Genomic DNA, 15175 nt, shown 5'->3' on the forward strand with positions numbered 1-15175 from the left:
TTTCAGAGCAGAACCAGAGAAATATACATTCACTAATTAAATGTCCAAATTTCCATATTTTAAAGCCTGGAAATAACAATTTTAATAAATATATATCATATTACCAGGTTTTTCATAACCACGGGAGTCCAGTTTAATGATGATAATGCAGCTGTCTGTGCTGCACACACACAAAAAAAGAAGAAAAAACAAAAAACTATAATTAATATTTTTGATTTTCTTGTCGTTTTGATGATGAACTTTTAATTTAATCCAGAATCGCTGTGAGCGTCTGCTCGGCGGTGTCTCGGCTGTGCTCGGGTGATTCCGTGAATAACAGACTCTTCTCCATTTTGCATACTAGTTCCGAGCGTGTGTCGAAGGCTCTCTGTTCCTGCGATCAGTATCACACCGTGAAGAACGTTTTCCCTGCAATGGACGGGTAAGACTGCGTTGTTTTCAGATTATGTGAAATATGCCATTTTCTGAGTATCTTTAGATCATTTTGAAGCGAGGGTCCTCGCAATCTTTTGCGTTCTGACAAGGCCGCTCAGGCAGACTGGTGATGCATCAGCCAACATTGGCTAATAATAACAAATGCGCGCTAGCTCCGCAGATCATATTATATCGCTAAATAGATGCAATATGTATGCACAGAAAATTAAATAACAACATTCTGAGTCATTTAATATCAGTCTATAAAATGTTTCGTGTTATATGATCAACAGGGACATGTAATGCAAGTAAGTTTAGCTCCACGGCTAACGGTACTGCTGTTGCGAGTGCGGGCGCGTCCTATTCCCTTTGTTTGAATGTAACGGTCACTCGCTCCATCCGCGAGCTGAATATAAATTTGCCGTTATAATGAATATTACTATAATACGCACAAGTATTTTTTTTCTGTGAGCTTTATTAGGCTTATTATAACAAACTGCTGCCAATACTACTGTCCGCATTAAATTGTTTTATGTTGTAACGTACTGTTACTGTAATAGTTGCAATTGAGAAATGACTTTACCAATGACATTATCTTGTGTTCAGTTGTGACACGATGTCTATTTGATTTAGTGAAACTGTAACGGATCAAACGGCCCAAATTTATCGTACTTTTTCTGTTTTCTTCCTTCAGCATTGCAAGCGATGTTGCAGTTGGTGTGAAGGTAAGTGGTTTTTGCCTTTCTTGTTAAGTTTACTGAATTTATCAAAACAAATCTGAGAGAGTAAACCCGCAGAGGCCCATATTATCTTGGGTTGATCTCTAATGTGAACAGTAGATACAAATAAGAGTTGTATGAGTTAATACTACATTTTAATCATTTGAATGATTTACTGAATTTACAGTGTACATCTGTGTCTTTCTAGAGAAGCTCAGATGAATTGCTGTCTGGCAGTCTGTACAACAGTCCAAACTCTTCAGTCACTGGTAAGAGAAATAAATGGCCATCAGCTATTGTGTAAAAAAATTTTTGGCTGGTTTTAAAGATGATTTTTATAACGCCACAGATTTGAGATGCCCGTCATTCACAAACTTCTACACACTGGGCGTCTAGAACGTAGTTCCATTTTAAAGCAATAAGCTGCAAAAAGCCATGGTTTACAGCTATTTTAGAATGACTAACCCCCCCCCAATCGGTTCTAAAATTAGTGTAAACCATGGCTTCATGGGGCTTATTGCTTTTATTAAATATATATACCTGGCGAGGTTTCGTAAAATATACACACAGCAACAAAAATGTAATGATTTATTAATAGAGTATTTTATAAACAAATGACATCTAAATCCAATCTGCAGAATCCCACAATTTTAAATCAGCACAGGAAATGTGAAAAAAATTGGCAGATTCCATCTTGATCTGCTGATATCTGAAAATTGCACTTTTATATGTTTTAACTCTTTCTACTGGTGTGGCCATTACCTAATACCACTCACTTGATAAAAAATAATTCTGTTACCATTCCAGAGTCATTTAAAGTCTTAGAATCTGGGGCCGGATTGGCAAAAACCTTCTTAAGAGAAGTTAAGAAAATTCTTAAGATAAATTCTAAGGCCCAATCCCAATTCTATTTTATACCCCTTCGCCTACCCCTAACCCTTGCCCCTTGAAACAGAGTGTCAAGGCGTAGGGGTGAAAATATTCCCCTAAGAAATGGGACACCACTACTACACCGTTACATGTCATTATACATCGTCGCTAGCGCCTACGTCACAGGAGATGCGCCAATGTTTATCACAAACTTCCAAGATGCCGTCGTCAACTGTAGTATTACGTGAGTTACAGCAATTTTTTGTATTTTTCTTCTGAAGTTTGCAGAAAAAAACGGAGATGACGATATCTTCAACGCCTAAAAGCTGCGTTCACACCAAACGCGAATAGAGCGTCTGGCGCGAGTGATTTCAATGTTAAGACGCGTTTACGCGCGTCTGGAGGTCTTGCGGCGCGAATGAGGCGTTTAGTGCGGCGCGGTGGACGCGAATTCGCCTCATTCGTGCGTCCACTTCGCTTCAAACTTTTGATTTTTACACGCGTCATATTGTTAACGAACTTTAAAGATTTTTTTGCAACCGTTTCTTTGAAGAACATGACCGTAAATATGAACACAAGATTGAATGTGACAAAGAAAATGATAAACTTCACCTTTGTCCATAACCACTCCCTAAGTTGGCCTGCTTTGGACCAAGGTATTCAACGGGCCTAAAACTCCTTTCCGTTGGCCCTGAGGAGCCACGACCAAACCCCGGAAGTGACAGTGGAAACGCGACTGGCTCTGGCACGCACTAGCACACTCGCTTATGGTCCCGACAGTGAAAGCGTGGCTCTTGGGAGGTTGGATAACTGTATCATGGCCCAATGTAAGCGGCCTTCGTGGGAAAGAGCAGCAGAGGCCGTTTCAGCAGTGGCCAACTCCTTTAGGGATGTTGATGGGTTGAAAAAAAAGATCTAAGTTAATTACTGTAGTATACTATAGAATATTTATTAAAAGTTGCAAGTTTTATGATCTTGTACCATCTAATATTTCAAACAAACTAATACAGTTATTAAAAATCTTACCCTTTGGGCATATATGGCAAGTTGCCAGTTATCCTAACTTTACAAATGATTATTAAGAACATTATTTACAAGAATTTGAATTAAGTTTTGTCTAAAGAACAACAGGGGCTTTCGCACCGGAGGAACCTTTTCATAGTTCCTAGAACTATTGGCGGAAGTACCTGGATTTTGGCATGTTCGCACCGCAGGAACTAGGAACTATTTTAGTTCTAGGAACTCTTTTGGAGGAACTAATTTAGCTCCTACTTCAGAGTAGGGTCTAAACCAGCACTATAGGAACTATCCGTGACGTTAGTGTGCACTGATTGGCCGAAAGTACGTGAAACACCAGCACCCGCCATTTGTATAAAGTAAAACACACAGATTATAGCCTATATATTTACTCCACAGACTAACTCTACGAAGATGGAAAACAGTGATAGATGGACCTCTTAACCTTTACGCTGAGGAGAAAATCCAACGCAACTTTGAGGGGACCAAGCCAAACATGATTATGTATTTCTGCTCAGCAACACTGGAAATCAACCACATGGCATACGCTACTAACTTTTCATTACTGTCTACTTTCTATGTATATAGTTATATCTAATAACATATTAGACAGGACTGTTAGACAGATCGTAATCTAATGAACACGGAGAATGCAAGCATTGTTTGTTTGCTCAGGCTCTGGCGTTCTCAACACCGTCAAAATAAGTCACAACAACAAGCGTGGCTTACGTCACGTCATTCTCCTAGGTGTATATGACTTTCTTCTTTCAGATGAATACAATCAGAGTGATTAAAAAAAATATCCTGGCTCTTCCAAGCTTTATAATGGCAGTGGATTGCGACCAACAGATTGAAGCTCAGAAAACTGCATCCATCCATCATAAATTAACTCCACACTGCTCACTTTTTTGAGCTTCAATCTGTTGGTTGCAATCCACTGCCATAATAAAGCTCGGAAGCGTCAGGGTGTTTATTAATAAAAGTGAACTACTCCTTAAAGAAGTATTTTTTGGGAGTACAAAATTTTCTTAACTTTTTACTTAACTGCTGTTTTCTTTTTCTTTTCTAAATGTGAATCCCGAGTTATTAACATAACTCTTAACAATTATTTTTTTAATTTGCTGAGGAATTACACATTTTCATTTTATAATAAATGAAATCATGATCATAATGATGTCATGATCATAATGATGATTATAAAATATAATTATAATATGACTCTGTGCAACATCATACAAATATATACACGTGACATACTTGGGGCGCTATGAGGAAAACGTGGATGGAATCATTGAATTTCTGGGGGAGAAAAATAAATTTCATAGATTTTTTTTTATTTTTTTATATTAAAACTTGAATTTGAACAGAATTTGGTAGAAATAAAACATAATTTGAGAAATAAATGTAACTTATTTCATAGGACCCTATAATAAATTGATGTTAAATTGTATAGGTTTCGTGATTTCAATTAATTACACATTTTGTAATTAACTTGTAATTGTTAATTGTAATTAATGTTACGCTTTTTGATTACCAAAATTTAAAGTCGACATGAAATCAAAATTGACCCTATTTACTTTGTTAGCGCATAATGCTAGTCTTGTGGTGAACAATTAATCCATGCAAGTTAATACACAGAAAAAAAATGCTTGGTTTGGGTTTGAAAACGCTTAACCACTCCCCTCAAACTGTTAGTCTGCTATGAGCAGAGATGGAGAGGAGGAGAGCTAACGTAAAACCCTGCCTTCTGTTCAATATTCCGTTTCACTTGGAACTGCGTCACAGCACTGGGGAAAAGTCGTTTGCAACTTCCGGTTCACGGGGAATTTAATTTAACTATTAAAATGAAAAAAGCGGAAGCCAGAAAAATGTAAACATAAAAAATGGAATTTGGATATAAATAAAATGGAATTTGGGGAAAAAATAAAACAGATTTAATAGAGCCCTACATCAGATAGGTACATCAGATAGGTCTCAACTCAGAATACAACGAGCCTTTTTATTTCACAAGCCAACTATAGTAAGTGTTTGTATGTGAAAACTCTGACAGAATGGGGCATTTATGCATGATGTGTTCTATTATAAATAATTAGATGGAACGCAAAGAAATTAACACAAGAACTTAAGATGAACGTGAGATGCAATGTACTTCTAAAACTACTTTTCACTTGACATGCTGTCTTCAAAACGTGATGCTCATGGTGTGAGATGCTGAAAAACAGGGAGGGATAGTAAAATGGCCAATAACTTTGACCTGACACACATACTTAGATCAACAATTATAAGGAGTGCAAGCAAAATACAAGAACAAATCCTGTCTGAATAGACTTTAAGTGATATACAGATGTCAACTGTTTACCACATTTTCACTTATTAATGAAATACAAACAGAAAATGGAAAATACCATATTGTTGCTTACAGCAGATGATCTAGAATAAAACTAGCTCATACACTGTCTGTATTTTTGATAATTTCCCCAGTTATTGGCAAATAATATATAGCTCAAATGGTCTTTTTTATTAAATGTAATATAAACCTGATAAAACCAAATAAAAGCCAGCTTTTTAAGTGCAGCTGTATTTCTGATTTTTTTTTGACAGCTAATGGAGGTGACAGCAAGAAACTGAGGGTGGAGGACAGCATGGATAGCCCACCGTCTAGAGTCATTCATATTCGGAAACTCCCCAATGAGGTTTCTGAGACGGAGGTCATCGCCCTGGGATTGCCCTTTGGAAAGGTCACTAATATCCTGATGCTTAAAGGCAAAAATCAGGTATGTGATGAGTGGTGGTGGTGGTGAGGAACATTAAACCCAGCTCCTTTTGAAAGATCTTCTGAAATTCAGTTTAGTGCTTAAAATGGCTTGCTAGAATCTGCTTTTAAATTGAATGAACAAAGTTTCTGCTCAGCCATTTGAGGAAAATGCCTGTTTCTTCATTTTGAACACTTTCTCACAATTAGGCATTTTTGGAGCTAGGAACCGAGGAAGCAGCTGTTACTATGGTGAACTACTACACAGCTGTTACACCTCAAGTGCGTAATGTCCCAGTGTTCATTCAGTACTCCAACCACAAAGAGCTCAAGACTGACAGTGCGCTCAACCAGGTTAGAAAACGCACTCCTCGTTTGAATGTTTTATAACTAAAATATGGCAGCAACAGAAGTGTGTTACTGGCATTGCTCCTGTCCTAATCTGTTCCCTTGCTTTCCTTCTGAAGCGAGCTCAGGCCGTGCTGCAGGCGGTGTCGGCGGTCCAGGAGGGCGGCTCTCCAAGCTCCGACACGGCCGGTGAGAGTGTGTTAACACCTGCCCCCAGCCCAGTACTACGAATAATCATCGACAACATGTTCTACCCAGTCACTCTGGACGTCCTCCAACAGGTCACTGCCCACAGCAGGCATCCATCTGGAATAAACTGCAGTTAAAATAACAAGCCAAATGTATTTTTACACTCTCATGCCTCTGAATTAACAGGACTTTGCCCTGATCTCTCTTAGATCTTCTCCAAGTTTGGAACCGTCATGAAGATAATCACATTCACCAAAAATAATCAGTTCCAGGCTCTTCTGCAGTTCAGTGACCCCGTAAATGCCCAGCAGGCCAAACTGGTGAGTGGACGAAAAGGAGGATTGAAACCACCGCAAACTCCATAAATGTGTAATGATGTGCCAAAGCACTGTTATGAGATTTTTAATGTAATGGTTATGGCCACAGGCAAATTATGATCCAGTCATATGTTGGTTTAGTACCTTTCTTTCATTTATGTGATGAAATGACTGCAATTGTCATTACTTGTAGAGGAGCGTTTTTATTACTTTTAGCCAGGGCCCTACATTATTCGCTGGATGTAATTATTCTTATCCCTTTTCACCCTTGTCATAGAATAACAAACGTGGTGCACTTTCTCTCTCTCATCTTCCATCTCTCTTTCATTAAAGTCTTTGGATGGCCAGAACATATACAACTCCTGCTGCACTTTGCGCATTGACTTCTCCAAGCTGGTCAACCTGAACGTAAAATACAACAACGACAAAAGCCGGGATTATACCCGTCCCGAGCTGCCCGCAGGAGATGGCCAACCACCTGTGGACCCGTCTGTGGCCGCCGCTCTCAGCAAAGATTCCACCTCCCTGCTCGGTATGTTAGAAACGGCTCTCATGTGTGCCTCTAACGCAAACCTTGCTCAATCACACCTTTAAGACCCATCTTCTCTGTCATTCTCTGACATGCATCATCATCTCCTGTCTGTATAGCTTTAGTTTCAGAGCAGGGTAGAGGTGTGAATGCTTCCCCTCTATTGTGAATCATGAGAGTTTTCTAGTTCTTTGTGGAAAATGGGTCAATGGTGCCTGAAATGCAATCCCGTCTAATTGATGTGCCATTCAAACACGTTGCTTTACGTTTATGCCGCTTCCACGGCCCCCAGTCTGTGTTTGATCCCGTAAGACTTTGACTGTACACGTTCTCCTTAGGTACTCCCTCTGGAATGGTAACTTCCTACTCTAGTGGTGGAGGGTTTCCATCTTCTCTAGGTACCTATGCTTCCATTTACTTTCATTTATCCTTTTGATTTTCTAACCCTACTTGAATGCGCTCTTCCCTCTGAAGGACAGGGACTTTTCCAGTGCTGTCAGAATTGGCAGGGCTTTCATGTTGAAACCACCCCAACCATTTGTCCTGACTTGACATGCAGTATTCATAAACAGTGTCGCTATTTGTCAAAGCATAAATCTGAAGCTGCAACAATAAGCCCTTCCATTCTGCATTATGGGCCTGACGTAATAGATTGACACACACTAATTAGGGGCCCGTATTTCAGACAGACTGGCAATCCAAACTGCCAAACACAAGTTCCCTTTAGCTAAAGCAGAGTACGGCCTATCGAGCGGCTAATTACAGCAAGCAGAAGGGGCCCAAAAAGCAATTTCATTTTCGGATATTGCTCCAGAGCGCCAGTCTGTGTGAAATCGGTTCAGATAGCGATCTGCTTTGCGGCAGATATTGACTCTGGGATGTTGGTTTGCCCGAGGTGTGTGGTGTTGGCTGGGTAACTGGATGTGCTTGGTGCGTTGGGTGCAGACAGTTAGAATGCATGGCCACAGGGCAGATCTGGCTGAGATGCTGAGCCGTTGGCTCTTCTTGGTTATGTGGTCTGACACGGTCCCTCCTCTTTTCTTCTTTCTCTCTGTAGGGGCCATCAGCCCTCTGAGTGCAGCAGCGGCGGCGGCGGCAGCTGCAGGGAGGGTGGCGCTGTCCGGACATTCGACACCTGGTGGAGTGCTCCTGGTCAGCAACCTCAACGATGAGGTCAGTACACCTTCACAAAACACCCTCACACAAACATATCCCTACTCTCTTTGTTCACAGTCTTCTCATTGTGTCAGTCAGGTCACCAGTACACTGTATGTCGCAGGTTGTATATGTTCAGTCCTCATCTGTTTAAGATCATTTTTAGTTTAAGGGGCCTCAACATCACCTTCATGACATTTAGCAGCAGAGCAGTGTTGACATACTTGAAACGTTGCTGTGTTGCAAGATCACAACATAAAAAAGAGGGATCCTTGGTGATGTCATAAGCATTTTCAAAGTTGTTTAATTTGAAGATATTTTTACAGTAAGTACTAGGGCTGGGTGAAAATCTGGTGTTGTTTTTCAATTGAATGATCCGATATCAGTTCTTTAAAACCCCAAGATGCTTTCAATGCATGCTTGTTTTCAGTGCCTAAGTGAAAAAATGTTAAACCCATGCTACCCCACACATTTGTGCTTTCAGTGTTTTAATATACTCATTATTCCAAATCTTGCTACATAATGTTGCATTATATTCGCTTTCATTAACCTGCAATGGCCCAAAATATTACGAAATATACAAATGTGAAAATTAAAGTGATAGTTTACCTAAAAAATGGAACGTTTCGCCATTTTCTCACCGTCATGCCATTCCAAACCCATAAGACTTTTGTTACTTTTCATAACACAAACGAAGACATGTTAAATATTCTCTCTCAGGGATGTAGACTAACATTAGTGAGCAGTAGAACCGGTGCCACCAAGTTCTACAGATGATGGCACCAACATCACTCTGTTTCTTGGAAATGCACATTTTACAATAATTTTAGTTGACAGTAGCTTGAGATGCAGTTGTAAATTAATTTTCATTAGCAAAAACATTAACATCTGTAAAAATGTTCCTCATTTTTATTGGGTAAAATCTAAATATTCTGACTGAGTTAGAACTCTGATTAAAATTGGTCTTCTATGATATCATACATTTGTATGATCATGATAACCACAGGTAAAACCATGCATAGCACCTTAATACCATGCAAAAAGTAACTATGGTTTTTATATTTGTTATAATAGCCTAAACACATTTAGTATAAATACAAATGCAAACAATTGATATATCTTAATAACAAAACAAAAAATATATTATATTCCATTACTTCAAAGGGATACTCCACTTTAAAATGAAAATTCTGTCATCATATACTCACCCTCATGTTGTTTCAAACCTGTATGAATTTCTTTCTTCTGCTGAACAGAAAGGAAGATATTTAGAAGAATGCAGACTTTGGGCAGTCAGATTTAACAGAAAAATCATAGTGTATGATAGGCACAGACTCTTTTAGCTTCAGATTATGATTCCATCTAGTCTGAAAGAAAGTGATGTGACGTGACAAATTCCATACTCTGAATTTGTCCTCTGCATTTAACCCTTCCAAGTTAGTGCACATATAGACCTTATGTAGCCCTGCCCCATTTCAGCGCTGTGCTCGTTGTGTTCTGTCTTCTGGTAAGATCTTACTGATTTATTAATGAACTGCTCGTTTTAAAATCTACTGACACTTGTTATGACATCCGATTCAAACATTACAATGCTCATGATAACTTTTGCTAACTCTACAATAAGTAAATCCACTTCACCAACTAATTACTCTCTGACAGCGATGCCATAGAAAAATACAGAGCGACCTCATAAATGCAAGTCCAAACACATGCTTTTAAAGATGGCTATGTGCTTGTTTCTCAGGTGCATATGGTCTATTTAACACGTATAACATATGTAATTGCTTTCATTTGTCACGTCTCCTATAAACAAGGCACATGTTAATTGTTAATGAGTTTGGCCGGTAAATACATTTTCCTACTAAATACATTTTCAGGGCTTCCTTTATCCCCCAAAAAACACTATAATCACATTCCCATGTTGACTTTGCTCTCTTGCTGGATGTTTTGAAGCTGATTTCAAAGTCATTTCAGTCACTTTTCTAATGTGCAGTAGATTCAGAATGATGTGTCCAGTCACACACAGTAAACAATAAGCAGGTGACTTGTCTTGACCTGTCTCATTTCCATCCTCAGTGTATTTCATATATTATGTTCAATGTTATTTCAGTATATTTGCAGTTAGTTGAGAATTGATAGTGAGTAGTAAATTAATTGAAACCTGTAGCTCTTTGTTCTCTATTGTGAAATTTATACTTGCAGAAATATACTGAAAGCATTCTCAGTAAGGTTTTCGTCAAAATGGAGGGTCTCTCTGCAGTCTCTCCTCTGTGCAAATTTTGATCACTGTCTCTCCTCTCTTTATCTCTCCCCCTCTCCTCTCTCTCTCTCTCTCTCTCTCTCGCACCTTTTCACGAGCGCTCTGTCTGGAAGTAATATCTAACTGTCTTTTCTCTCTAAGCTGTATCTCTCTCTTCCTCTCCTGATGCTCCACTGCCTCTCTCTAAGCTATTCAAAGTTGGTATGAAATGTGGTAGCCCCACCCGCCTCTCTCATTTCTCTCACACTCTCTCTCTCTCTTTCTCACTATGATTTCTGTCTTTTTTGAAGTGTCTCAGTAATTTCCCCATCATGGTTTTTGTTTTCCCAAACACTTGTGGGTTTGTGGAGTTTTCGACATGACGTGCTCTCTATTGATGCCATAACTCTGCAAGGTGGTTTTCATGCCTACCCGCTGCATGGCCCCTCCCCCTTTACAGCCATAGGCTGCTGTTTGTTTGGTTATAGTTTCTTAATGCTTTCTCATACCAAAGCCTTCCACTTGCTCTGCATGCTTTGTCCTCCTCTCAGCGTTTCTGTGCAGCAGTTAGCTTGAGTAAGTGTGCCCTGCCCACGTTCGGTCTCGGGTGACTACGTTTGGCACTGTTAAACATAGTCGGGGGGGAAGCAAAAAAAAAAAGAGAACCCTGCCATTTTCTGACCAAACTCCTGCATTTCCTATGTACTGACCTGTATATTATTTTTGTCCCCCACCCCCACCCCCACCTTATTTTCCTTGTGTGTTTTTTTTTTTTTTTCTCCCTTTTATCCCACGCTGCTTCCAACCCCTCCTTTCCCTCTCCTCTCCTCTTCTGACTCCTCTGTTATTGGTTGGCCCTTTCTCTCCTGCAATCCTGTCTCCCCGCCCTCCACCCATTCATGCTTTGTGCCTGAACCAAAACAAATGTTCCTCCTCGGACCGACTTGTCCCAATTAACTGCCTTGACCCATGCTCCATGACCACCTCACCATTCTACGGGAAACCACCCTCCGTTATGGATGATCTGTTCATCTCTGCTCTACCTCGACTCTTCTCTCTTCCTGTCTTATGCTGCTTGCTCTTCTCTCCTTCTAAAGATGGTTACGCCCCAAAGTCTGTTTACCCTCTTCGGTATGTTATCGTTAGCAATCTACCTCTTTTTGTTTATCTATTGTTAATTTCATTTCAGTTGTTTTTTCTCTTTCATTTATCATTTTAGGGTTAGTTAATAATCTGGCACTACAGTTTCCTAGTTTTCCAGTTTAATTTTAGTTCTATTATGCCAAATTTCAAATGAAATAGTATATAGGTATATATATTATAGTATATATATTTTTTGTTTTGTTTATCCTTGGCTTTCGAAGCCTCTGTCTCTATCTTGCTCTATCTGTCTCTCTTCATGTACAGCTTATATTAATGCATGGTTGATTATTTTGCATGTAGGCTTTTGATTTTAACTTTGCCATATCACATGAGCTTGTTTTTGGAGGGCGTATCAAAATGTGTTGTGTCTGTTAGAAAAACTGTTTTGGACTCTTTGGTGTAGATAATTTGGAAGATTTGTACCATCATCTTCACCTTTCATGTCAGAACCGGAGCTTCTGAAGCACTAACTTGTCCTTCCTGGTTCACTCCTCTCCTCCTCCCTCCTTCCCTCCCTCTTCCATCTGCCTGTCGCTTAACCGAAGGTGTGTATGGTGATGTGCAGCGCGTGAAGATCCTGTACAATAAGAAGGACAGTGCTCTAATCCAGATGTCTGATGGAAACCAAGCCCAGTTAGGTAAGCTGATGCGCAGTTTTTTTCGTGATTAACACCGTGTAATGTGCTTATTTCATGGCGCACATCCGTGTCTTCGTGATCTAGCCATGAGCCATCTGAATGGCCAGAAGATGTATGGCAAGATCATTCGTGTGACCCTCTCCAAGCACCAGACAGTACAGCTGCCTAGGGAGGGTTTAGATGATCAGGGCCTGACCAAGGACTTCACCAGCTCTCCACTGCATCGCTTCAAGAAGCCTGGGTCTAAGAACTTCCAGAACATCTTCCCCCCTTCAGCTACACTTCATCTCTCTAACATACCGTGAGTATGCAGGAGAACTGTCTTCCTATTACTGAAAATCATAAGAAGAACTGCCGGTAAAGCGGCTTTGCAGACTTGTACAGTCCTAATGAATGGGAGTGGTGATTTTTCTGTAGGTTTTATCATTTTATTAATACAAGTTGTGTATTGTTCTGCCATCATAAATCTTTGACCAACTGCTGACCATCTTTTTCAATTAATCCCTTGCAGTGTTTTTCAGTTCAAGTCTGAGATTAAAATGTGGCTACTAAGGAAAATTTGTTTTCCTTTTTATTGGTTCATGCATCATAATAACATTTTACCATTTACTCTGAGGAAATGCTAATAACCGCTTGTTTCCCCTCCAGTGATAATGTGACAGAGGAGGATTTACGACTGCTCTTCTCAAACTCCGGCGGTACAGTGAAAGCGTTCAAGTTTTTCCAGTAAGAAGACTCTGCATTTCATTTCTCAGCTGCTCATGCATAGTCATCGCTTTGACCGCCATGTTTGTTTTTTCCTTCTAGAGATCGCAAAATGGCTCTGCTGCAGATGTCCACGGTGGAGGAGGCGATTCAGGCTCTCATCGACCTTCACAACTACGACATGGGCCGCGGTCACCGCCTGAGGGTGTCCTTCTCAAAGTCCACCATCTGAGGATTCCCTGGTGCTATGTCACCTTTCCTTTCACCCCTCCAGGAGCCTCAAGTTGAATTCAATTTTACCAGTCATTCCTTAACACCATATCAAAAACTTCAATGAGAATGGGCTGTTAAAGGAACACTTGCTCTGTATCTGCTCCTGCTATTGTTTGTTTGGCCAGCTGTTATTCTATTTTAGGATGGATTGACAAAAATGTGCCTTAGCAAAATAGCGTCATCTTTTTGCTCCTGTCGTTACAGATTATAGAGGTACTTTATGCGTGTTTTTTTTTTTTACCTTTACATTCACCTTGCTTTGTTGTTTTGAAGGTTTTTGAAAGTGATAGTTTATTTAGCTTGAGTCTTCACCATGTCATTTTTTTTTGTTTTATTTTTTTACAATTTTCTAGCTCTGAAAGCTAGTCGGCTTGCTTTGATTCAAAGGTAAAAGCTAAATTTATAGTCTGTTGAATTGAACCTAATTTAATTTGATTGAATATACTCCCAAGTTGTAAATTATCTTATGCATTTGTAGTTTTTCCCCTTTTTCTTTGATCAGGCACCCAAGGTACTTTTTGTGATTGAAACCTGTGGTAAACAAAACAATGACAGTGGGGAGCATAGTGTGTGACGTATAGTACCTGCTTTGATATTTCTCACTCACTTTTGCTTCAGTGAATTCTGTTACCCATTTTTAGAAGAAAATCAGAGCATGTGCTGATGGATCTCAGCAGTTGCATGTGTCAAATTGACCATGTTTGATGTTGTGATGTCACATTAATGTAGGGACTGTTGGGACCAAAGTAAATGTGCCTTTAGTCTTACTTTATTCTGCATTGTACACATGGTTTATTCAACTTCTGGAATATTTTTATTAATGGAGAAAAAACAAATCATACTTTCCAGCAGACATCACTCATACAAATGACCCTTAATTGTCTGTGATTGTAATTGTGTGAGAGTCGCTCACTAATTCTACTGAAAAATGCTGTGTTTTTTTGTGGTTTAGGTTGTGGAAAGGGGAGGGCGGCGTTCTGTACATTTTCTACATGAATTGAGTTTTTACATCTTTAGGAATGTAAAGTCCAGTATAGATGCGGCACAATTAAAAGTTAATTTTTCTACCAAGCTTGTGCTTAACGGTCCCTGTGGTGTGGTGTAGTGCTTTTATCCTGTAGCATGCTGAATAAACTCTTCTCGCTCTACATTCACCTCTGCCTCTCTGCTGTCTCTTTCTCTTCCTCTACTGTCCTTTTGTATCTCACTTTGCTCATTTTCTCTGATGCACTGTCAACGGTTGAAAAAAAACTAGCTTGCCTCATTATAAAAATACTGGAAGTCAATACACCCTGGAAGCAAAACGTTAAAACTGTAATCTTCGACTTTATTTGCGGTAATAACGTTGCCAACCTGTTGTCATGTGTCCTCTGTCATTCTCTATTTTCTCATGCTTCTCTCCAAATCTCTCTGTCCACTTTTGACTTTGCACAATTAAACTGCATATCAGTGTGCTCATAATCTCTGAGAGCAGGGTGTTTGGGTTTCAGATTGATACCCGTGTGTTTGCATGTAGTTAAACGGGAAGAAAGTTGCTTGCAGTATCCAGCCTTTCAACATGTGGTTGATTGTGCGTTGAAGCAATTGGTTGTCTGCTGGAGAAAGGACAATCATCTGGCACCGATTTAAGCTAAGGCGCAAGGTACAAAAATTTCAGCTTGCACCGTTTTTGTGAACTGGTATAAACAGTAACGTAATGCAGTGTCAGAATCCTTCTGGGAGAGTGTTTCTTTTTTGTTGAGCACAACATCTTTTTTTATAGAAAAAGCTTTCAGAGTACAATGCTTTTTCTACAGTCGAACATGAAGGAGATTCAGCGTTATGGGGTTGTGTTGCCTCTAGGATAGGGTGCTTGGCATCATGAAAT

At 39.7% G+C, this 15175-nt stretch overlaps 1 protein-coding gene across 3 annotated transcripts; it reads left to right on the forward strand.

Moving 5' to 3' along the window:
- Positions 1–291: 291 nt before the first annotated feature.
- ptbp2b (polypyrimidine tract binding protein 2b) lies at positions 292–14462 on the forward strand. 3 transcript variants are annotated; one of them, XM_082172768.1, is made up of 15 exons: positions 292–421; positions 1109–1139; positions 1342–1402; positions 5622–5794; positions 5983–6126; positions 6240–6401; positions 6519–6629; positions 6960–7158; positions 7494–7553; positions 8213–8328; positions 11647–11680; positions 12238–12330; positions 12415–12631; positions 12979–13056; positions 13138–14462. In XM_082172768.1, exons 1-15 carry the CDS (start codon positions 414–416, stop codon positions 13265–13267), a joined length of 1617 nt encoding a protein of 538 aa, XP_082028894.1. In that variant the 5' UTR covers positions 292–413; the 3' UTR covers positions 13268–14462. The 3 variants fall into 3 exon arrangements, with proteins under 3 accessions (XP_082028894.1, XP_082028895.1, XP_082028896.1); XM_082172770.1 differs by having other exon boundaries at positions 325–421; positions 1321–1402; XM_082172769.1 differs by lacking the exon at positions 7494–7553.
- The last annotated feature ends 713 nt before the right edge of the window (positions 14463–15175 follow it).

This window comes from Leuciscus leuciscus, assembly GCF_965113295.1.
Source record: "Leuciscus leuciscus genome assembly, chromosome: 6".
NCBI lineage: Eukaryota > Metazoa > Chordata > Actinopteri > Cypriniformes > Leuciscidae > Leuciscus > Leuciscus leuciscus.

Bases quoted from the DNA above. Each gene is read 5' to 3' on its own strand.
- ptbp2b (XM_082172768.1), top strand. The intron at 1,140-1,341 runs GTAAGTGGTTTT...GTGTCTTTCTAG, and splicing joins ATGTTGCAGTTGGTGTGAAG to AGAAGCTCAGATGAATTGCT. The intron at 12,331-12,414 runs GTAAGCTGATGC...TTCGTGATCTAG, and splicing joins TGGAAACCAAGCCCAGTTAG to CCATGAGCCATCTGAATGGC.